The sequence below is a fragment of the Pogona vitticeps genome, chromosome 2, assembly GCF_051106095.1.
Source record: "Pogona vitticeps strain Pit_001003342236 chromosome 2, PviZW2.1, whole genome shotgun sequence".
NCBI classification, from domain to species: Eukaryota; Metazoa; Chordata; class Lepidosauria; order Squamata; family Agamidae; genus Pogona; species Pogona vitticeps.
Genome location: NC_135784.1, coordinates 279239709 through 279263687, shown reverse-complemented (window position 1 = coordinate 279263687; position 23979 = coordinate 279239709). Strand labels below are relative to the sequence as shown.

The window sequence follows — 23979 nt, the reverse complement described above, 5'->3', positions numbered from 1 at the left end:
TTGCCTCTGCTTCTCCCTCCTGAGCTGTGGGGCTGGTAGAAGTTCAAAAGATTTCTTCACCATGATGACCCCACTCTACACTTCACCAGTCAGACTGGACATAAGACATGATCAATATTCTGAATATTGGTTACTGCATTATGATGTACATGGGCCAGAAAGATGAGAGAAGGGGAAAACGTCTACTGAGGCCCATGCCAGCCCTTCCACATGAAGCCTGCTTATGTTTTTAAATGTTTTAACATGTTTTCTTTAAAGTGTGAACAAAGGAAAAATATATGATTCCCATTTAAACAAGAAGCAAAAAACCGCAATCCAGAACCGACCACCCAGTAAATCATATCGGTAGTGAATCTGAAGCACCAAAGATCTATAACACTGGATTTCAGCAATTAAACTTACAAAATAGAAATTTCTCTCATCCATTTCCCTGAGTGCAATTGAAATGTATCTCACTTCATGGAATGGTCTATACTTTTCATATGAAATGTAAAAATGAACAGTATTAGTAATACTGGTATCCTCGATCTAATGGCCCTTTCTCTTGCTTTCTTGAGTGGATAAGGCTGTAGCATGCAAAGTGATTCACAAAAGGCAATGGAAATGGTTTGAGATACAATAAGATGTGATCATAGGAGCCATGGATTGTGTTAACTAGACTTCAGATTAAAAGACTTAGGGCTGGAAAATGTGAAATATTAAGAGTTTATTACCTTTCTGTGCTTTTGCTGTTATTTCAAAGTATTTCACAGTAAGGTCTTGAATAGAAAGCACAGCCATGTGGGCCTTCCTCTGCCAGTCTGCATCTTCTTTTAGCAGACTTTCAATTCTTCTAGGTCCTAAGTAATCATTCTCTATGGAAATCTGAAAATACAAAAATCCACTAAATCCACCATAAAAGATGCATTAAAACTTTAGGGAAAGGTGTTTAAGGCATAAAAATCAAATTTCTTTAAATATTATACAATGGGCTAAGTTTAATCAATCCTGCTGTAAACTTCTCTGTTTAGCAAATAAGAGATGAGAAAAATGCAACAGTTAAAACACAAACAATAAATAATATAACAAATGTAGTAAAAATAGAAGAAGAATATAATCAGGAAGGAAAGCTGGATGATACTGCACTTTCCTGAATAGTAGGTTATTACAAGGGAGAGAGGAGGTCTTAGAAATGGAAGTAAAGGGGGAGAATTTCTGTTTGATTCTGGGAACATTTTACTTCTGCTTTTTCAAACCAGGACTGAGTATTTAGCAGAATACTAGGGCAGCCAAACTACAAACATTTTTAAATGATTTGTTTCTAGCTGCTAAGCAAGCATTGCTCCCTTGTTGGTGTTGTTTTTTTAAATGCACATCTCCTACTGATACCAATGGGAAGGGAAATAACTATGCCCTATCCAGGCCAGTGTACTTCAGATTACAATTCACAGGAACATTACAGGAATGAGAGAACTTTGAATACTCCAGTGATGAGAAAAGAATTTCCCCATGACATTAAAAAAGTCTTTGGCAAAGCAATCGAATCTGCCACCGAAAGCTGGTATAGAGAATGCCAGATGGAACAGAGTGCTAACCTACGAGAGGACAGCTCGCTGGCTGGCAGAGAGACATTTTCACCACTATGGTCACCAGGAAGCTTGTGAAAATCTCTGTGGGCACAGGAGTACTGCTGGTGGTGTTTCCTACAATACAGTGTTTCACAAACACTTCAGGACTTGAAGGTCTCCCATTTCCCTAACATACCCAGGGAACATCAGCTTGCACTTGGTATAACCCTTTTCTTTCCCATTGGTATCAAAATGAGCTGTATTTATTGTTGTTTTTAACCAGTCAGGCTGCTATAGGAGTCAAGAGAATTTAGGAAGCAGTGATTCTTTTGCAAAATAATAATCATTTAAAAAACCCATCACCTGAATAGTAATTATAAATTATATGCACTGGCCAGCCACAGAACATGCAGAGTAGCTTTACCTTTCCAACCAACAAGTGGCTGCCTGACCCTCACATAGAGGTAAAGAGAAGGTCCAACAGCAAAGACAGCATTGTTCCTTAGAAATAAATGTCCCCTACACGTCACTTTCTGAAAACTAAACACTGCTCTTGCTTCCTTAGTAATCCAACCTCTCCTCTCTCCTAGTCACCTGCTCCAGATTTTAGGTCTCTGACTATGGAGCCAGAGATTGGGAGTTCAATCTCCCACTGTGCCTCCTTGACAGGGGCTGGACCTGATGATCCTTAGGGTCCCCTCCCGCTCCACAGTTCAAATGCTATTGTTGTTTCCTTTCCCTGAAGCAGCTTCCCTCCACAGTCAAATATTTTTGTCTTATTTTAAATGTCTTTTTTACAGCACAGAACAAAGGGAGTTTGCCTCCTCCCCCTACATTCTTGTATGGAAAGCACTAGCCAGAGGGAGAAGAGTGAGTACAGCTGGAAGAAAAACTCACTAAAGGACAAAGGTGGCAAGCATACACAGAGACACATAGAAGACAAAAAAAAAAAAAGGTCAGGGGAGATTGGAATTTGTCCTTCATCTTGGTCCCACCCAATCTGCTCCTTCATTTAGAAAGCAACCTTTCCATTAAAATTTACATGCAATTAGAGGAAAGTGGAAGAATTTGTATGTGAGAGGTACTTAAAGAGAATATATTTTCAAGATGACATGCAGGCTAAGCTGCAAAGTTGTAAGAAGAACAAAATAAACCAAAACTGACTTCATGAGGAAGCAAAGAGTGAGAGAGAAAAAACCCAAATGCACTAGTGAACAACACTGGATGGGGCCCCTACCCATGCCTATCTATAAGATCTGTATCATTCCAGGAAAGGGAAAGGAGGAGAAAAAGAAGATGTTTTCGCTGGCCTCATTCAGATTTGAATGAGACAGACTCCTGAAAATATGCTACAGATTTTTCTGGCACCCTTATTTCTTGTTTGCCAGTGTAGTGTTCTCTATATATTAGGCCTATGGTTCATGTTATATTATGTAATGGTTCATGTTTGTTATGTAATGGAAATGGTTCATGCATATTAATGTTGCTGAGAGGCGGAGCCAAGAGAGATGCTATAAGAGGCAGAGTCAGAGAGTCAAGGGGAGACTGAATAAGTAAGACAAATGTAAAGGTCAGGCAGTAGAGAAAAGTCAGAGAAAGTAATAGTGTGTGTAGTTTGGGAAATTCTGAGGTGTGATTAGCTACTGAAGATATTAATGAAACAATCACTGTAATCAATAAACCAAAGTTTTATTTAAAGGAACTTGAAGTGTGGACCTGAATCTTTCTGAAGTACAGATTTAGAGATTGCCTGGTGGCAGCAGTGAAAAGAAGAGAGTGTTTACCTTCGTGTGCTCTGAGGCTTGAAGGTCAAGCAAAAGGGGCACGAGGGTGGATGCCACAGCCAGGATTAAAGACTTCCATACCACAGGTCAGTTGGCAAGTGGATTTTGATGAAGCTACTCCACTGCCACCAAACACATGTACATAATTTAGGACTGCTCTGCGAAAGTTACAACTTTCTCATTCACATGTTTACTTTGCTAGTTGCTTCCTATTAATGCAAAAAGCGACTAGACAACAGACAGTAGGATGCACTATTCTATTACAGTGGTGCCTCGCATAGCGATCACTCCGTTCAGCGATGAAATCGCTTTGTGATGGACTTTTTGCAATCGCAAAAGCGATCGCTTTGCGATATTCCCTATGGGGTATTTTTGCTTTGCGATGATCGCAGGGAAGCGATCGTCACAAAGCCCCCATTTTCGCACAGCTGACTGGCGGTTTCAAAATGGCCACCGGGGAAAAAACATGGCCGCCCGCTGTTTTTTGGGACGGATTCCTCGCTTTAGAGGCACCGAAAATGGCGGCGCTATGGAGGATCTTCGCTCAACGTTGAGTTTTAAGCCCATAGGAACGCATTAAGCGTGTATGGGCTTTTTTATTTCGCTTTGTGATGAAATCACTTAGCAGCGATTTTTCTGAACAAATTAACATCGCTAAGCGAGGCACCACTGTACTTATCTTTCAGATTAAGGTTTGGAAGGGTGAGCAGTTCTGATCCTAATTTACAATTCCTCAGCAATTAGAAGTCCCAAAGTATGCCACTTCTGAACTCGTAATTTGGAATAGGAAGACATTCTGAATGCCAAATAGCACATAATGACTAGTCAAACGTAACTGTCCTCCTCCTTTTTAACAAGCTGCTATATCAGTCTGGGATGCCAATCTGTGTGAGACTCTTTCTATTAAGCCTGTCTGTCATTCCAAAATCACACACAAATACGCAAACATACATGGATATGATATTATGAATAACATGTTATTTTTGGTATCTCTACCTTTCCCCACATCCCATATGATTCCCTAACTGATGTGAAGAAATACATAAAATGCTAAACTAGGAAAGCAACATGAACATAAACTTAGCCCATTACACACACTTACACTCAGTATTTATCCATCTGTACATATTTGTTAATATGGTATACTGTGTTTACATTTTGAACAGTATTCTTCAAGAAACCTGGGTAGCAAAATGATACAATTTAAAGCTAAAAACATAATGTGACTACATCAATTTAAGCCTGCCTCTTTTGTCTTAACAAGTTGAACCACACTTGGCAGCTTACCAGAAAAACAATTGTCCCCATTCTGGTTACAGAAAGCTTGACTGGATATTCAGTTAGGGAAATGTCTTACCCGTATTTTTTCGTGTATAAGACACCCCGATGTATAAGATACCCCCCCACTTTTCTAACCCAAAAGTAAGAAATCTAAGTGGGTCTTAGCAAGTGTAGGGGGAAAGGGATCAAATACCTGCAGGATCACTTTGATCCCTGCTTTCCCTTCCACTTGTTTTTGTTCTCTCCTCAGCTTACTTCCGTGTATAAGACGACCCTCAATTTTTCTTCTAAAGATTTTAGACAAAAGTATAGTCTTACATATGGAAAATACAGTATATAAAGATTAGAAATGTGTCATTCTGATTTTTTTTTGGACCCCAACTCCCAGAATTCCCCAAAGAATTGCCTGGGCAGAATTGTGGGAGTTCTAATTCACAGAACCACATATGGAGACACCTATGTTTCCCTCACCTGGAGCATAGCCTACCTCTAGGCTTCATTTCCTGCTGCAATGCTTCCTGGGAGAATGGCACTGCAGTACTTCTTGGGTGTTGTAGTCTTGCTATTTTTTATTGTCTATACAAGGTGCCTCCTAAAGAACTACAACTGGAAAGATGGTCTGCTATATGAAAATGAAGCAAACTTGCTTACTGAAGCTCCCAAGGATAGGATCCAAAGAAACTGATTCAAATTACAAGGAATTACAACATTAGGATGAACTTACTGAAAGTAAGTGCTGATGGTTAGCAGAATCAGCAACCTCAGAAGGTAAGTACCGTATTTTTCGCTCCATAAGACGCACCTTTCCATAAGACGCACCAAATTTTTAGGAGAAGAAAACAGGAAAAAAATTATCTGCTTTCTTCTCCTAAAACTTGGTGAGCCTTATGGAGAGGTCCATCTTATGGAACACACCCTAGGGTCCTAGGGTGTGTTCCAGGACCCTTTGGAGCCTCCCCCTGGCTCCCTCGGGGGCCAGAGGGGGTGAAATCGCCAGCTTCTGGGGCTCTTCTGAAGTTTCCCAAGCCTCAGAAGAGCCCCCAAAGGTGGCGGTTTCATCCCCTCTGGCCCCCAGGGGAGGCAGGGTCAGTCTCCAAAGAGTCCTAGGGTGTGTTCTAGGACCCTTTGGAGACTCACCCTGCCTCCCTCAGGGGCCAGAGGGGGCAAAATCGCCACCTTCTGGGGCTCTTCTGAGGCTTCCCAAGCCTCAAAAGAGCCCCAGAAGGTGGCGATTTTGCCCCTTCTGGCCCCCGGGGGAGGCAGGGTGAGTCTCCAAAGGGTCCTAGAACACACCCTAGGACCCTTTGGAGACTCACCCTGCCTCCCCCAGGCGACAGAGGGGGCAAAATAGGCAGCTTCCAGGACCTTTTCTGAGCCTTTCCAGGCTCAGAAAAGGTCCTGGAAGCTCCCGATTTTGCCCCTGCTGTCCTCGTGGGGGGTGGGGTGGGGGGAGCCTGGCAAGGGTCCTGGGAGGCTCCCTTGGACCCTTGCCACATTCCCCCACCCCCCTATGGGGCCAGGGGGGGTAAAATCGCCAGCTTCTGGGAGTGTTTTGAGGCTTGGGAAGCCTCCAAACACCCCCAGAACCTGGCGATTTTGCCAGTGCTGGCCCCGCGGGGGGTGGGGGGAGGGTGGCAAGGGTCCAAGGGAGGCTCCCTTGGACCCTTGCCACCCTCCCCCCACCCCCCACAGAGCGGGGGGGGGGTTAAAATCGCCAGCTTCTGAGAGTGTTTGGAGGCTTATCAAGCTTCCAAACACTCCCAGAACCTGGCGATTTCGCCAGGGCTGGCCCCGCGGGGGGGGTGGGGGGAAGGTGGCAAGGGTCCTGGAAGGCTCCCTTGGACCCTTGCCACCCTCCACCCACCCCCCCCCCATGGGACCAGGGGGGGTAAAATCGCCAGCTTCTGGGAGTGTTTTGAGGCTTGGGAAGCCTCCAAACACCCCCAGAACCTGGCGATTTTGCCAGTGCTGGCCCGTGCGTGGGTGGGAGGAGCGTCGCAAGGATCTGAGTGAGCTTCCAGGACCCTTGCGACGTTCCCCCCACCTGGAAGCTGGCGATTTCGCCGGTGCTGGCCCCGTGGGGGGGTGGGGGAGCCTCGCAAGGGTCCTGGAAGGCTCACCCGGACCCTTGCGGCGCTCCCCCCCCACGGGGCCAGCAGCGACGAAATTGCTGCATTCACACCATTAGACGCACTGACTTCCCCACCCACATTTTGGAGGGGGGAAAGTGCGTCTTATGGTGCAAAAAATACGGTAATCTTTCTATCATTAGAGGCTTTTTAAAACAGAAGTTGGATGCCCATCTGTCAGGGATACTTTAGCTGTGGATTTTCTGCTTTAGTAGAGGGTTGAACTTGAGGACCCCTGGTCAATAACCCTTTCAGGTCTACAGTTACATGATTCTATGGTTTTAAAATGAGGCGCTCCTACCCATACAGGCCACACACTGCACCTATGCTTATAGCTGCTGCTGCCAAATTTATTTCACTCGTGTGTGTCTACTATTTTAACTAGAAAAAAATTCCTTGTAAGCTACACTGAATATTTAAATATAAAACCAGCAATTATTTTCAATTAGTAAATAATATGCATATGCAACAGAAATTCCAGAGTCTCCAAATACATGCCTCAATTCATAATCATCTAAAAAGCATGTCGAGTCAATTAAGAAGCCGTGCTAGCTTTGTGTCATTTATTCTAACTTTAGAGTCTGAATTTTCTACTTAGAGACTTAAGAGATTTTAGTGTTGAGTTCATAGCAACACAATTGTTTTTGGTGAGCTCTAAAAGATTAACAGATAGAAGACTGAGGTTTGGGTGTACACAGCTCTCCATATGTATAAGGGTTGACAGGAGGAAATTCTACACAAAAAAGCAGTAAATGCAGGAAGGGAGAATTCAGCAGGTATTACGTCATGTCCTACACTTGACAAACAGACAAAGGCTATGTATACACCCGATAAGACAGAAACGTTTAAGTCTTTCAGACAGAACTGCCCATAAGATCTTTCCCTAACCCAAAACTCCACATAAGATTAACAAAGATGTATTATCACATACAATGTTCTATCCTTTAGATTTATACTATTTTTACCTTTATTTGCTGTCTTCTGAGCATTGCAAGCTCTCTCATATCTCGGAATGGCTGGAGCAAGTACTGATAGAGTTCTGTTGTAGCTTCAGCAAGACTACTATACGCTTCATCTTCCATCTGATATAATTCAAGCAGCTCTACCATGCTTTCTGTATTCTTGTGTTTTTCCAGGAGCTATGTAAGAAGTGGAGAAAAATAATATATCATAATATAATCAAACATTCATGTTCTCAGCCTAACATCAGAAGTGCTTATTTGTAACTAACAACTGCCATTTTCACATCTTGAATAGTTAATACTACAGGGATTACTTAAACCCACCTTCGATTTTCACATAAAGTTTATACAACTAAACAAAAGCAAGGACAACATACAATCTCTAGCTTTCTGTACGCTATGAATAAAGTAAATAGTTTTAACGTAGTACAGATCTTGTTACGTTTTAAGATGAATTGTTTATGATTTACCAAAAGCTATTCCATTATTCGACATTATGACATATGTTCTTTCTTTTAAAAATAGTGAGAATAATAATTCTTATTTTAGAAATCTCTGCAAATTGATTTGAAGTAATACTAATTCTAAATCATCACTTTGTTTATTTGCCATTTTGTTATGAAATTCCTATAGGAAGATGTTAAGGTTTTTCTTTTAAAATGTTTTTTTGCTAACACTGAGAGGAAAAAAAAATTAAAGAATTAAAAATGAAGAAGTACATTTTTTTAACTGGCCACAGACTAAAGACTAAAGTTTGTCTCTAATACTTTGAAAAGGGACAGGAGGACAGGCACAGGGCTTAATACACAAGAGTCTCCATATAGTACCAAGGATCTTGGCATGGTGCACAAAGCAAGATGGAAGACTGAATGGAGACACAGTATGCAGAAGCTCTTCTTTCCAATTAATGGCCCAATACATTGTAATATGTGTGCTGAATGGAAGAAGTGAGGTAGAATGGGATAGGCCTCCACTGAGCCTCATGCTGATCTCTCTTTCCGCCAGTGCCCACTAAGAAAAAGTTTCTGGATTTTTCCCCTCTCTTTTAATTTAAAAAAGAAATCCAAAAATAATATAAAATTGAAAAACTTGGGTAACATTTAGTAGTTCTGCTTAAAAGAATGTTTAAGGAATATGGAACAAACACTGTTAACTGTTGGTCCTTTTATCTTTCATTCAACTGATTCAAATAACAATGAATAAAGCATATCAAATTTTAAATTTCTGAATAGGAAAGATCTGATTAATTTAATCGTCTGTAACAAAAAATTAATAGTGCTAGAAGAAAAATATACATGATACTTGTGGCCCCTATTTATTTGGCCCTCACAAGGGATCACACCCTTTTTCCTTCACGCTGCCACCAGGTATTCTCCTAATACCAATTAGGTTATACACGGGTGCTGCCAAAACTAAGGGTTATTGAACTTAGGAATCAGAGATTTAATTAACAAATATTCTTTTTTTGTCAAGTAAATCATAAAGGTAAATCACATATGAACTGTATCAGGTATTAACAAGGATAGGATTATGTATTCAATCACTTTTATTCCAAAATACTATATACTTTCAATCAATATCTCTCTTGTAGTACTTATAACTTCATTCCTGCTTGTTCAATATTGTTTAACTTTCTCAATTCCCTCTCCTAACACTCTCAGCTCAATTCACTAACCCTCTTCTTCTTCTCAACCTTAACTGCCATTTCACATCTCCCTCTGTCTCTCTAACTCCGCCCCTCCTGCTCTATTCCTGGCTCCTCCCCCTTTAGCCTCTGTCATGGACAGGCAGGAATGACGTCACCTGTTGGCATTTCGCTACAATACTTAATATATTTCAATAATTCATCTCAAAGGCTGCAACCTGGAGTTAATTTTTAAATGAATATTTTTTGTAAAGCCTGGATTCGCCTTTTTTTTTAAAGCACTCTATATTCACTATATTTCATAAATGTTTATAGTGGAAATCTCTTGTGGACAGATACAAATAACTTCTAGACAAGCATTTGGCTGAGCAGTAATACATCTGTTCATAGATAAAAATGTTTTTTCTTTATATTATGTTCATAGCTTTTTAAAATATTCCATATTTTATAAAAATCTCATAAGTATTAAGGCTGCACCTGTCTGACTAACCCCTCTACCACACAGCAGGGCTTTTTATTTTTTTGTCTGCTCCTCGAAACACAGCACCCTACATCTCAAGATAAACTACATGTGCATTTCAGTAGAAAGTAATGACCAGTCTGCAATGTTCTTCTGGTCAGAAGAACAAATCATGGCAGAACAAGGGTTGAAGCAGTTTTAATTATTTTTATTTATTTATTTAGAATATTTTTACCCTGTCTTACTGTTACAAATGTGCACATACACACATGTACAGCACACAGATGCACCCACTGAGCAGAGTAATTTGACAAGATGTGAAGTTATATTCATAAACTGTTATAAACTACAAGATTGGATGATAAAACAAAGGCATGAATAAAAATGACAATTTGCAGAATTATACAGAAATGCTTGCCTGTTGCAGCAAAAACAACAGAGTCAGATGGCACCTGAAAGACTAATGGATTTATTACAGCATGAGCATTTGCGATTATAGAGCATTTCAAAATGTTATCCAGAATCTGAAGTGTAAATATGGCACACTGTTGGGAATGGGACTGAGGTCAGATGGAAATCTGGTGCCGAAATACTGACACTGAGAACTACCATATTTTTTGCACCATAAGACACACTTTTTCTCCCAAAACAAGTGGGGGGAGAAGTGTATATGTCTTATGGAGCAAATACTGTCCCCTCCACGCCACCATCGCTGGCTTCCGAGGCCTCCGGAGGCCTCAGCAGGCCTCCCCCTGCCACCATCGCTCGCTTCCGAGGCCTCCGGAGGCCTCAGCAGGCAACGTGGGGGCCTCCCCCTGCCACCATCGCTCGCTTCCGAGGCCTCCGGAGGCCTCAGCAGTCCCCGTGGGGGCCTCCCCCTACCACCATCGCTCGCTTCCGAGGCCTCGGCAGGCCTCAGCAGGCCCCGTGGGGGCCTCCCCCAGGCACCATCGCTGGCTTCCGAGGCCTCGGGAGGCCTCAGCAGGCCCCGTGGGGGCCTCCCCCAGGCACCATCGCTGGCTTCCGAGGCCTCCGGAGGCCTCAGCAGGCCCCGTGGGGGCCTCCCCCAGGCACCATCGCTGGCTTCCGAGGCCTCCGGAGGCCTCAGCAGGGCCCGTGGGGGTCCACCACCACCACCATCGCTGGCTTCTGAGGACCTCCAAGAGGCTTTCCACTGGTAAGGTGCTGCTTTTTACTTTTTTAAAAAATGTTCTGGGTGGGTTTTGTAGGGTAGATTGGGGCTGGGGGTATGTTTCTATGTTGCTTTGTGTTTTGGTAATTTTTTTGCAGTCCCAGCATGGGACTTGCTCTGTTTATTTATTTTTACTTTATTTTTTGGTATTTAAATATTGGTTGCTGCTTTTTACTTTTTAAAAATGTTCTGGGTGGGTTTTGGAGGGTAGGTTTGGGCTGGGGGGTATGTTTCTATGTTGCTTTGTTTTTTGGTGATTTTTTTTTTTGCAGTCCCAGTGTGGGACTTGCTCTGTTTATATATTTTTATTTTATTTTAATTTTCGGTATTTAAAAATTAAGTGTGTCTTAATGTCCGGTGCGTCTTATGGAGCGAAAAATACAGTACATTACTTTAGCCATTCACAGAACCTTTGCTGACAACATTAACATCTCAACACTAGGTATGCCAATTAACCACATGCAGTGAGGTAAGATCTCTAGAACATGTCAAACAAACTTACCAGACCAGCATGTACTTTAATTTAATATGGCAATCATCAGATTCACATTTCTTTTTGTAGCAACATGGCCCCACTTTCATTTATTGACAAATTATATCATGCCCCCACATCATCTTCATTATTATCAATAAAATATCCATTATTATCCACCACTAACGAAGACTTTATTGTCATTGAAACCCAGACATGTTTGACATCAACGTTCTTTCTTTGACTTCAAACATCCCTCTGAAGCTTTCCCTGCCTCTTATTACACAATACTTTCTACATGCAAACTTCATCTACATATTCTAGTAAACATAAACATTTCTATCCCAGTAAAATATTGCTGCTGAAATATTCCTTGTTCAGAACATGATACTACAGAAAAAGGAATTATCACTACAGTTCAAGAGCATTAGCATGGATCCATCTCCAAGAAAATCAGACAGGGAGTTCAGTTTTAGAAAGTGTCTCTTTGTTGTCAAAGGTTCAATGAAAACAAAACAAAATGATTTACTTGCAGGCCATGGAATAAGTGCTTTGTTACATGGGCAAAATGAGAAAGAGTGGAAATAGATACGTATACTATTAAATACTAACATTTGGTAGAAGAACTGAAAAACAGGTTGGCAGAACTCCTTACAACCCAGGTGTACCAAGGCATGTGTGTGTGCGTGTGCATGCATGCATGCATGTGTGTCTGTCTGTCTGTCTGCAGAGATACACAGATACACTGTCTACAGAGATAAACAGGTTAAAATTTTCAAATGGCATAATAATGGCAGACAAGCCTGCTTTATGCTAGGAAATCATGCCAAAGCCTGCCAGTAACAATACCCATGTGCTTGATCACACATGTAGAAAGCCAATGGAGTTACGTACAATGAGGCAACATCCCAGAACATACTCCTGCTTTGTATAACTGAAAAAGATACGTATTTACTGTGACTGCCAACAGCCATCAAGCATTCTCCTCGGACTGCACAAGCTGTACCGTTTGAATGGGTATTCTCATTCTTGTTTGGGAACAAAAGTAAATTACTGAACAGAAAGCTGGGGCTGGAATTAGAGAATAAAAGAAGTACACATAAAACCTGCTGAAAAGTACCCACAATATGGTATGGCTACTGCATGTGAACCAAGCATAAATAATTACTAATAACTTATAGGAAATTAATTAGTACGGGTCATGTAATTTCCTGTAAATTATTAGTAATTGTAGCTGAAACTAAAATGTTTATTTTGATCTTTATAATCAAATCTTGCTGAAACTGCTAGTACAGTATTCCTTAATCTTTTGTGACAGTGGTTACATTAAGTGTATTTTTATTCTGAAAAATCCATGTTTTTGATTAAACAATAACATTTTAAAAGGTCCATTTTTTCTTTTTAATTTGTGATCTAAGGATGATTCGGAATTGCAAACATTGTTCATGTGAGATATATGAGATGACCATTGCTTAAATATCCTTTTTTGAACACAAACATCCTCCCACTTACAACTTGCAATTCCAAACAAAGTGTTTCAATTCAACAGTCTTGCTTGCAGTGATTACAAAAGTTTAACAGTTGGTAGAAGAACCAGATGTGTAAGATTACGATAGCACTTCTGAGTACCTTTTAAGGATTAACATGGATAAGAAACAAAACATTAATGTGTGGCACATAAAGAAGATCAGTATTATTTAGGGCTGTATAAGAATATCCATTCTTTCTAACCCCAGGAAAAGAAAACTGAATTGCTTTGCTTAACACTGGTAAGGCCACATTTGAAGTACTATATCCAGTACTGAGAAAAGAATCAAAGAGCACAGGTATTTTTTATTTATTTATTAAATTTATACCCCGCCCATCGAGACACAAGTCTACTCTTGTCTACATGTTTTGTGCACTCAAAATTCTATGTTCATACCTTGGTAACTGCAATTCAAGCAGTAGTCAAAGCAAAGTAATGAAGAATGAAAGACTTTCATAACTGAGTGATAGATAAATGTATCAGCATTGTACAGTGACTGATATATATTCAAGATGGGCATGAACCACTAGTTCGGCAGTTCAGCCTGATTTATTTTTAGTGTTCTGCTGTTCAGCGCCCCGCTTCCTCCAGCGGGTGCTCACTCAGAAGCAGCACCTGGAGGAGGCAGAACAGGGAAGTCTGTCTGCTGCCTCCAAGTGGGTGCCCGCCAGAAGGGGCAGGGTGGAATACCTGTTGCAGAGGTAAACAAACCAGGACAAACTGCCAAACCAGTGGTTTATGCCCATCTTTTACATATCAATCAATTTACCAATATACTGTATACAAAAGTATACTTTTCCTTCAATGAATTTCAAGCAAGATAAAAAGGTTCTTTCTCTTCACGGCAGCCCTAAGATGTACAGTTATGCTGTCAAAGAGAGACCAAAGATCACCCAATAAATCTGAATCTCCCTGAGTGTGTATCTCAGTAGTATACCTTACTAGTGTTTTTTAGTAGCATTTGATAACTTTTAGAAGGCAATGAACAGTTTCCTACATCAAAATGTGCAGCTCTCAGAAATGGGAGATTAGAGAGGAGAGGAGCTATGGTACGTGGAAACACATGCCAAATAAAATATGTTAGTCTTTAAGATGGCACAAGACTCTTCATTCCTTGTAAACAGATATAAACTAGGAATGAAAAGACCCTTTATTAGAGGACTAATAAATGCAACGCAAATGACAATAGGTACAGTTTTATAATTTGCTTCACCTAAAAAAACAGGCCATTTCAATGTTTGTGAAAACTTTTCAGAAACCTGTACAGATAGACAGTATCAAGTGAATCTTCCTCTCTTTTTTTTGCATCCATGAAGAGAGCACCACTACAGTTGTCACTAGGTCCAAGTTACAACACACAGTTCCATCATTATTCATGTTCCTCATGCATGCACAGAAAGGATAAAGGGTTCTAACCTTCCTCAGACCCACAGCAAAGAAACACATATTCCTGTGCTTGGTGAATCATCAGCGGTTGATGACATCTTGTCAAAACACTAGTAATGATAAATATCACTGCAGTGGTGAATTATGGGAAGCAACTAAAAGGCTTAGCTATGGTAAGCCCAATAAAAAAAAGGCTAAACAAATAAATTCCATAAATAACCAGAAACAGGCCACACAATATAAGACCTTTGTTTAGATTTTTAAAATGCTAATTACAGCTACTATAGGTTTGCACAACTTTGCATTTATGAGCTTAACTTTGCATTAACAGCTTTAGGCTATGTCAAGAGACTGATATCTGGTAGAGACACAAAATTCTAAAAATACCCAAGAAAGGAAAGAGAAATGTTGCTTCAGAACACAAAGGTTATTTGTCAGAGCATAAGGATCAGGGCCTCTTGGATCCATCACAACCTTCCAAAGTAGGCATCTAGGAAGCTAAAAACTAACATGGTATAACAGCAATAGCCTATTACTTTTGTTTTTCCTTAGGTAAGGTAAAGTTTCCCCTTGACAATTTGTCCAGTCGTGTCTGACTCTAGGGGGGCAGTGCTCATCCCTGTTTCCAAGCCGTTTTTCCTTAGTATACAGTAATTAGGCATTTTCCCTCTGAATGCTGTTGTTCCACTTAGGTGTTACCTCATGTACTTGATAAGGTAGACTATATGTCCATGAAAGTTCATGTTACATCTACTGGTCTTAAAGGTGTTCTCCAACTCTTTCTTATTTCACCACTGGCAAGAGGAATCTGCCATTAACTTTGTAAGCCATCTAAAGGCTGGCACACAGGTTACGATGGAGACAACACACAAAACGTCATCCCCATCTAAACCACATCTTCCCTGGGGTAAAATTTAAAAGTGTGCATTGAATTAAATGCTACCATCATACTGAAATGCCAAATCTACTATAAAAGCAAATACAACATGAGAAGGTGACACAGAGATTTTCTAGGTGGGAGCAAACCACACTGCAGATGAGTTGTCAGATATCCAGCAAGGTCATTTTGCTGATACATCAACCAAACAGTGGAACATTGTTCTGGTTTTCCTCCTGAAGTCCCTCTCTTTGCACTCTCAAAATATGCTCCAGATGGCTCAGAAACACAAGGGGCAACAGGGGAGAAGGAACGAATGTCCTGTCTAACCAACTGACATCTGTTATCATGACAGCGACGCTAGACCACTACCTTTTAATCCTTCTGAAAATGGCTATTGTTAATTCATCATCCAAATTATTTACATCTAAATCTAACAACATACACTAATACGTATTAAGATGCAAACACTGGCTGAAGTCCTGTTACTTAGTGTAGTAAGTCGTACTAGAGTAGGTCCACTAAATCAGTGGGGATCTGGTGAGTCAACTCCTCTTTAAATTCAATTGATTAAAATGGGCCTACTCCAGTTGTGACTAAGTTACAACTAGAGTAGGCCCATTTTAATGAATGGAACTTATAGAGGAGTTGCCTCACCAGATCACCACTGATAAGTCAACTCTTATTCTAGTATAATTTACTATGCTAAGCAACAGGATTTCAGACAATATCTGGAATTTAAAATTAAATAACGCTTTGCATACTTTTAAATTAAATAACACTATCACAATCTAACACTATTTTGAGTATTTGTGATAGTCACAAATTATGTGAAAAATATGTTAAGGCTTCAAACATCTCTGTTTCTATTAGAACAGATTCAACATTTTCTCTGGCTCAGCTGAGCAAAAGCAGTACTGTATTTTTCCTGAGGTTTGAACTCAATCATTGATATTCAAAACACTGGTTCTTCAATAAAATATGTTAATAAAATACATACCCAAATGTTATTGTTTAAATTAAAATAACTGTTCCCTAATGGGCAGCACTGCTGACTAAGAATAATGTGCTGAAGATCAGACAAAATTAAAAAAAGAAGATACAAGGTGGAGTCAACAGTGCAATTACTGAGCTGCCTATACAGTATCAGGTTCTTAGGCACGTATAAGGTGAAATGAGAGCAACACCCTAACCATGTTTTATTTTTAAAGATAAAAATAATCTAAGCAGATGGACCATTAGTAAAATAATGGTTGAAATCCTGTTGCTTTGTTATGCATACAAAAGGCAAAAAAGCATAAGTGTCATTCCTAGCCAGCAATTAACAAGTCCCTTTGGGGTTGGGTTGCATGCTCTTTAATTTCGTGTATGCTCAGGAATCCCAGCAGGGAGTTCTTGACTGCCTGTTTTGCCTTTTGATGTGTTAACACTATAACTTTCATCATTCTCAAGCAGGAACATGTTTACAGGGGATCATAGCAGTTGTATCCCCAAAAAAATGGAGACGAACCAGTTGGGGAAGGCTAAAATATGTCAATATACTATAATAATAACAGTGATCTGCATATATGAGGCACACATAAATGCCCTATTTATTGTACAACATGCACAGAGGATAAGTGTTCCCTGATGTCTGAGGAAGTGGACTTGTCCACAAAAGTTCACATTAAAATATAGCAGTTAGTCTTTATGGTGCCACAATATTTTTGTCTTTTTTCATCACTTTGGTGGACCTACACCAGGAACTGGACAGGGGGAATATGTCCCTATTGGTTCTGATGGACCTCTCGCCAGCTTTCAGTATCATCAACCATGATTATCTTTCTGGGCTGTCTCTCTGGAATAAGACTTGGAGGCCTTGTTGCTCTGGTCCTTCCTGGAAGGGAGAATTCAGAGGGTGGTACTGGGGAACCCCTATTCAACAAGCTGGCCGTTGGCCTGTCCCTCAGGCTTCTGTTTCGTCTCCTATGTTATTTAACATCTACATTAAATCACTGGAAAGTGTTGTTTGGAGTCTTGGGGTTCACTGTCAACCATACGTGGATGACATCCAACTCTATTCTGTCCTTGCCACCTAAATCTAAGGAAACTGTTTCAGTTCTAGATCAGTGTCTCTAGCATCAGTAATGGGCTGGATGAGGGTGAATAAACTGAAACTTAATCCAGACAAGACAGATGTGCTCCTAGTCAGTCAAAAGGCAGATTAAGGAATATGGACGCAGCCTGTGCTGGATGAGGTTACACTCCCTCTGATAACAGGTGTGCAGCTAGATTTGTTTCTGAGCCTGGATGCACAGGTTTTGGTGGTGGCCAGGACTGCCTTTGCACAGTAGTGTGCCTCCTGTGCCTATTCCCTGATCTGGTCTGGACACATGCCTTAGTCACATATCATCTGGATTACTGTAACACTCTCTACACAGGGCTGCCTTTGGAAAGTGTTTGGAAACTCCAGCATGTCCAAAATGCAGACAGATTGTTAACTGGGGCCAGTTACAGGGAACATATAACTCCCCTATTACAGCAGCTCCACTGGCTGCCGATCTGTCTCCAGGCTCAATTTAAACTGCTAGTTCTACCCTATAAAGCCTAAATGGCTTTGGTCCAAGCAATCTAAGACTGTATCTCCCTTTATGAACCTGCCTGGGAATTAAGATCATCAGGAAAGGCTTTTCTCTTGATCCCATCACACTCAAAAGTGAGTGCTCCAATGCTGGAGGCATTCAAGAGAAAACTGGAAAACCATCTGTCAGATTTGCTTTGATCTGGATTCCTGCATTGAGCAGGGGGTTGGATTAGATGGCCTTTTAGGCCCTTTCCAACTCAATTATACTATGATTCTGTGATTTGGTGGGGACATCAGATAGGGCCTTCTCTGCTGCTGCTCCCAGACTCAAGACCTCCCTCCCACAGGAGGTTGGCCTGGCCTCATCTTTGCTGTCCTTCCACAAGCAGATGAAGACCTTTCTCTTCAGGCAAGCTTTCCTTTAAATGACTGGTTGACCAAGGAGATTTTTTTTAAAGGTATGATTGTATTTTGTGGTTTTACCTGGTTTTTATAAGATTGCTCTTTTTATAAGTTTTCATATGATATTTGTTTAATCCTGTTTTAATATTGTAATATTTATTATTTTAGCTTTTAACTTTGTTTCCTTTAATACTGTAAGCTGCCTTGGATCCTTTAGGAGAAAGGTGGCACATAAATATTTTAAATAAATATTCTTTTCCTTTTGTTTTGGCTTGATATTTTTCCCTCTTAGATGCATATGATGTTGCTCAGTTAAACGAATTGAAGTTTCTATTTCCTTCCAAAATAAGCAAATAGGTTCAAGAAAATAAATCAGAACTTGCATTAAGTTACAATCCCAGATGCTCTGAAACACAAGGTCAACATAAGACAGCTGGTCAATCAAAATATATTTCCCCAATACTTCAGTGGGCTGGAGTTCCTGACTGCAGAGTTAAGGACCAAAAATTCAAATCCTCACTGTGCTTCCCAAGAGAGGAGCCAGCCTAGAAAACCCAGAATGTGTGTGGCCGATGAGTTTACGCACTTGCCATCTGTGCGGTCCCTGAGTGCCACCAGAATGAGGAATTGGTAAATCACCTCTGAATACTTTATTACTAGAAAATCCTGGAAGGGTCGCCACTAGAATCAACTTGACAGCACATAATTACAATTATTATGTATCAATATATAGTTCCTTATACAACTAAACACATAAATAATTAAGAGAAATCTTTTCTTGTGCTTTTTTTACAACCTTTCATCTTTACTCTATACAAGTCACGGCACCATATCAGCCATCGGTGTAACTTATACAGCCTACCATCAATCATCTGCCAGTTTATTTGTGCACCGGGGTACATGTTAGAAAGCAGAATATTTAGAATTACAATATTTAAGAGCAGAAACACCTGTAAAACAAGATACATATGCAATTTTATACCAGACTATTTTTAAAAGAAATTTATAGAACTGTTAACAAAGTTCTCATATTTCTTTCAATCACAATTTTTGTAGCAATCTGGATTCTAGTACTGGTTATCTCCCTAGAGTTATTGTAGAAGTTTAGAAAGATTCAAAAGTAGTACAGAATTCCTCTTTGGTACTTATCCAAACATTAAAAGCTACTGACTCAAGTTTTAAAACTTTGAAACAATAGAAGAAAAAGTTCTGTTGTCTTGCTAGCTCAAGAAGACTGATTCATACAGCAAAATTTGTCAATTACAAAGAGGCATAGTATAAGAATTAAAACTGAATTTGTTTTACATTAATGAAAGTCGTCTCATTTTAAAATTTAATCCATGTCAAGTCCCCCTTGAAACTCAGACCACATTTCCATGGAAGTTCTATAAGGGTTTCAAATACAATGTTGGTACAATCCAGCATCTCAACCAATATTTCTTGATATTTTCAATACAGATGAGAAAGCAACATGAAAGAAAATACTGTACATATGAAACACATGAGTTTGGCAGGTTTGTATTTCAGTCCCATCCTGAAGTGTGGAAAACCACTGCATAAATATTACATGCCTGTCATCTGTTGCTCCATTATCATGGAATAGCTAAGAGAAGTGAGATATGAGCTTCTTGTTTCACAGAAAGCCACTATCATGCAAGTAATAAACAACAGAAACCTGAGAGCTAGAGGGAAGAAAGAAAGCTACCTAAATTATCTTCTTTCCTAAATATGAAGCACACATATTTTTTCTTTATTTGTAATTACTGCATATCCCATAAGTAGACTAGACCAAACAGAACTTTTCTGAACAGGGAAAGATATACTTCGCTTTTCTATCATCAACAGCTGCAACAATTTCTCTTTATCAGCTGCCAGTATCAAGTTTGTACAACCAAACATCTGTATCTTTCCCCCAGCTCCTTCTTGTACCATCTCAGATTCTGGTTTTTAAAACAAAGTCAGAAGAAAAAAGTGAAGTTGCAACACCAAAAAAAAAAAAAAACCTCTGTGATAAAAGCATCCTACAAAGTTGTATAGTTGCACATGATCCCAACAATCAAGCAAAAAAGTGGAGAATACTCATACATCAGTGTTGGAACAGCAGGCTGAACAACTCGATGAGATGGAGCAACAATGTTGGGGAACTTGTGTCCCTCCATATAAATGTTTTGGAACATAATTCTATCTTTTACCACTGCCCATGTGAGATGGGAATGGACAGAAGTCTGAGGCCACATTCCCCACACCTGTGTTAAAAGGAACAAGGAAGGCAGTAAAGAAAACAAGAAAAGACAACCCTATGATGACCAAGTTCAGTACTAATTGTTCACACACACACACTTGCATTCTGATACAATTCTATTCAAAGCAATACCACTTAGGAGAGTTAGCTTCTTACTCTGTTTTCTTTTGTTTTATGACTATATTAAAAAATAAACAAATAAAAACACATTTTTAAAAATGTTCCATTGACTGACTGACCTCCACTAAATCACATATACAAGTGACATTCACTAAGTTTAGGCCCTCTAAAGCTGTTTTATTTTATAAACAGATACAGACATATAGATAAAAAACAGCAGATCCTTTAAAAATTATTTTAACCATTTCTGCCTGGTCTTTCTTTTTTTAAAAAATCCAAAATAGCTGATAAATAAGATTTTCTACTGTAAGGTAAATGAAGACCATTCTCAGGAGAACTCTGGAACACACATGCCCAATCTGCTTCCCTCTGGATGGTCTGGGCCAAATTCCCAACATTCCTGACCACTGACCACATGGGGCTAATGTCTGGAGTGGATGAGAGCCATTTTCCAAAACACTGAGGCAGCAAGCTAGGGCAGTATGTACCAACAAATCCAAACCACACATGACTTCCACGGAACACATAATTTCATGACCATTCATTTTGTTTTGCAAAGTTTCATGTAAAGACCATGTTGATCAAATCATAGAAACAGGAGATATTTGAAAAATTACCGAGCATGTGTTTGTCTCCACCCCCATTCAAAAAAGGGGTATACCCTCATAAAAAGAACGACACCATACTCTGAGGTATTCACATACAAAGATCACCAGAAAATAAAACACACAAATGTCAAACTCAGTGTATAAAGTATTTGAATAAAATGTTGCTCTTCTGTTCTGCAACTATGTTAGACCACCTCACACCATTTGCTGTTAACCATTCTCACTAATACCAGATAAGGTAAGATTTCACTCAAATGTACAGTATGTGAAAGATCTAAGAATGCATTCTGTGCTGAAACTGACAACCATACTTCTGCCTTATTTTCTAGCAAATAACACACTGGATGGAAGACGGCTATTATTTATTTATTTATTTTATTTATATCCCGCCTATCTGGTCGATTAAGACCACTCAATGTCTCAAACATTCATTTTAGGTTGACTGATTTCCTACCATTAAGACTAGAACTTTGCAGCACACCTGAAAAAACATACCAAGTGCAAAATCAAACATGTAAAAATCTAGTCACCTTTCTTCTGCGGTTAAAATCTGATCCTGTAGCACTTTTGGAGTGGAGGGGCACTGTCAGTGATATATTTGGGGATAGTGGCATTGGAAAAGAGCCATGGATCCAGAAAGCCTAATCTTTTGGAAATATTTCTGATATTGCAGTGGCCTAGATTTTTAGCATCCACCAACATTTATCCAAAGTTTTATTTCCCCTGAGTCAATAATTTTACTGAATGACACAAGGAGAAAAGAAAGTTCACAAAGGCCAAAATCCAATAGGAAATCTGATGCGGAAGCTGCAAGGGACACAATGGAATTTGGGAACAATGGAAGCTGCCTTATACGGAGTCAGACAACTGGCCCATCCAACCTAGTACTGTCAGGCAAGATTCTCTTCAAACCCTATTTGGAGATCCCAGATATTAAACATGGGGCTTTCTGCATGCAACGTTTGCGCTCTGCCACTAAGAGTATCCTTTGAGTTAGAGCGCCCGATATTTCCCTGGTGGTCTCCCATTCAAATATGAACTTAGGCTCTTCCTCCTAGCTATGCCTAATGACTGACTTCCAGGTCATCGTTCACAATGAGGCTGTGAGGGTAGTGGTGAAGGGAGGAAAGCATGATTTTTAAAAGACACCTGCCCGGAGAGCCTCTCTCACCTCCTGGATGCGCTTACGGGCCCTCTGGAGCACCTCCTCGTAGCCCTTCTGCCGCAGCTCGCTCAGACTCTCGTAATACTCTTCCGGATCGTCCGTTTCGGTGAAGAGCACCTGGGAGAGGATCTTCCACCCGCAGGTGTCGAGGCAGTGGCCCAGGTAAACCTGCAGCCGGTAGCACAGCGCGTCCATCTCTTCTTCGGAGAGCTCCGGAGCCCCAAAGAGGACCGTCCACATGCCCGAGGGCTCCTCGGGAAGGACGGGCAAGCAGGGTTCCAGCTCGGAATTCACCGAGCAGAGCTGCTGATGGACGGCTCGCAGGTCCTGGAAGGAGAAGAGGCCGGCCCAGCTGCACTCCTCCCCGGGCGAGGGCTCCGTCTCCGAAGAGGCCCCCGCCGAGAGCGGCTCGGCGGCTTGAGGCCCGGCCAGCGGGGACGGCAGGACGAGAGCCGCGGGGCCTCCGGTGGGCTCTTCCTTCCCCAGCTCCAGCACCTCGAGGTCGTCGGCCGCACAGGCCGCGGGGCTGAGCGGCGCCTTGGAAGGAGAAGGGGGCGGCGGGGGAGGCAGCGGCGGCGGCCGCCGGGCCTGAGCGCTCCTGGCCCTGGCCGGGCTCCTCGGCGACGCCTCCGCCGCTCGGCCTCCGGGGCTCCGCGGCAAGGACTCGGCCCGGGCCAGCGAGGCCGGGGAGCTCCGGGCATGGCTAGGCTCGGAGGCGCTCCAGGCGGGGCTCCTGCGCAAGGTGGGGCTCGTCCCGGCCGCTCTGACGGAGGCGGCCCGGGGTTCGGCTCCGCCGGGGCTGCCGGTGGTACTACGCCCGCCGTCGCCGCCGCCGCGGCGGAGCTCCCGGGAGCCGCTACGCTGCCTCTGCGCCGTCCGGTTGTGACAAGTGATGGCGAACTTGCCCTCGATCTCATTCCAGGCCACGATGAAGACGAACTTGTGCTTCTCGCGCTCCTGGAAGGCGTGAGGCCTCACGGCCACCCAGTCCGCCTCCAAGGTCTCTTCCAAGGCGAAAGCGCTCATGGTGGCCGCCGCCGCCGCCACCGGCCTCCTGGGCCTCTCACCGCCGCCGTTGCCCGCAAGCACTCCGCTCACTGCCCACCCTCAGCCATTTTAGAGGCGAGAGGGGAAAGGGAGGGCAGGATGCGCGGCCGGCCTGGCTGGATGGGTCGGGCGGGATGGGATGGGATGCCGGGACAGGCTCGCCCGGCGCCACCGCGGCCAAGGCCGCCTCCCGTCTCCTCCGCGCTCTGTAGGCGCGCGCTTGCGCGCTTCTCCCTCTCCGGGCTTTTGTTGTCCTGAGCCGGGCAGCCGGCGCCGAGCTTTTAGTCCTGTGTGGCTGGCGGGCGGGCGGGCTGGGTGGCTGGCCCGGCGGCTTCCTCGCTCGCCCGGCGACCAGGCGCGTTCCGTCAACCCCCCCTCCCCGCGCGCACACACACACAGGTACGGCGAGCGGGTCACGTGGAGAGCCCAGATCTGTTTACAAGCCGCCGCCGCGGCGACGACGAAGGCGACGAGGCAACCGCGCGTTCGGAACACTCGCCCCGCCCCGCGCCCCGCCCCCGAGCCCACGGCTCTCCGGCGTCCTCTCGCTCCCGCCGCCTCCTCCCCCC

The 23979-nt window shown here is 42.2% G+C and overlaps 1 protein-coding gene across 1 annotated transcript in view; it reads right to left on the bottom strand.

Annotated features, from left to right (window-relative positions):
- Nucleotides 1-23525, bottom strand: part of JMY (junction mediating and regulatory protein, p53 cofactor) — a 50926-nt gene extending 27401 nt beyond the window's left edge. The window contains exons 1-3 of the mRNA XM_072992682.2: nt 22370-23525; nt 7707-7880; nt 714-864 (exon numbers count right to left, since the gene is read on the bottom strand). Coding sequence (XP_072848783.2) covers nt 714-864; nt 7707-7880; nt 22370-23389 — 1345 coding nt within the window. The 5' untranslated portion in view covers nt 23390-23525. The remainder of the gene's footprint in view (nt 1-713; nt 865-7706; nt 7881-22369) is intronic.
- Nucleotides 23526-23979: the final 454 nt, after the last annotated feature.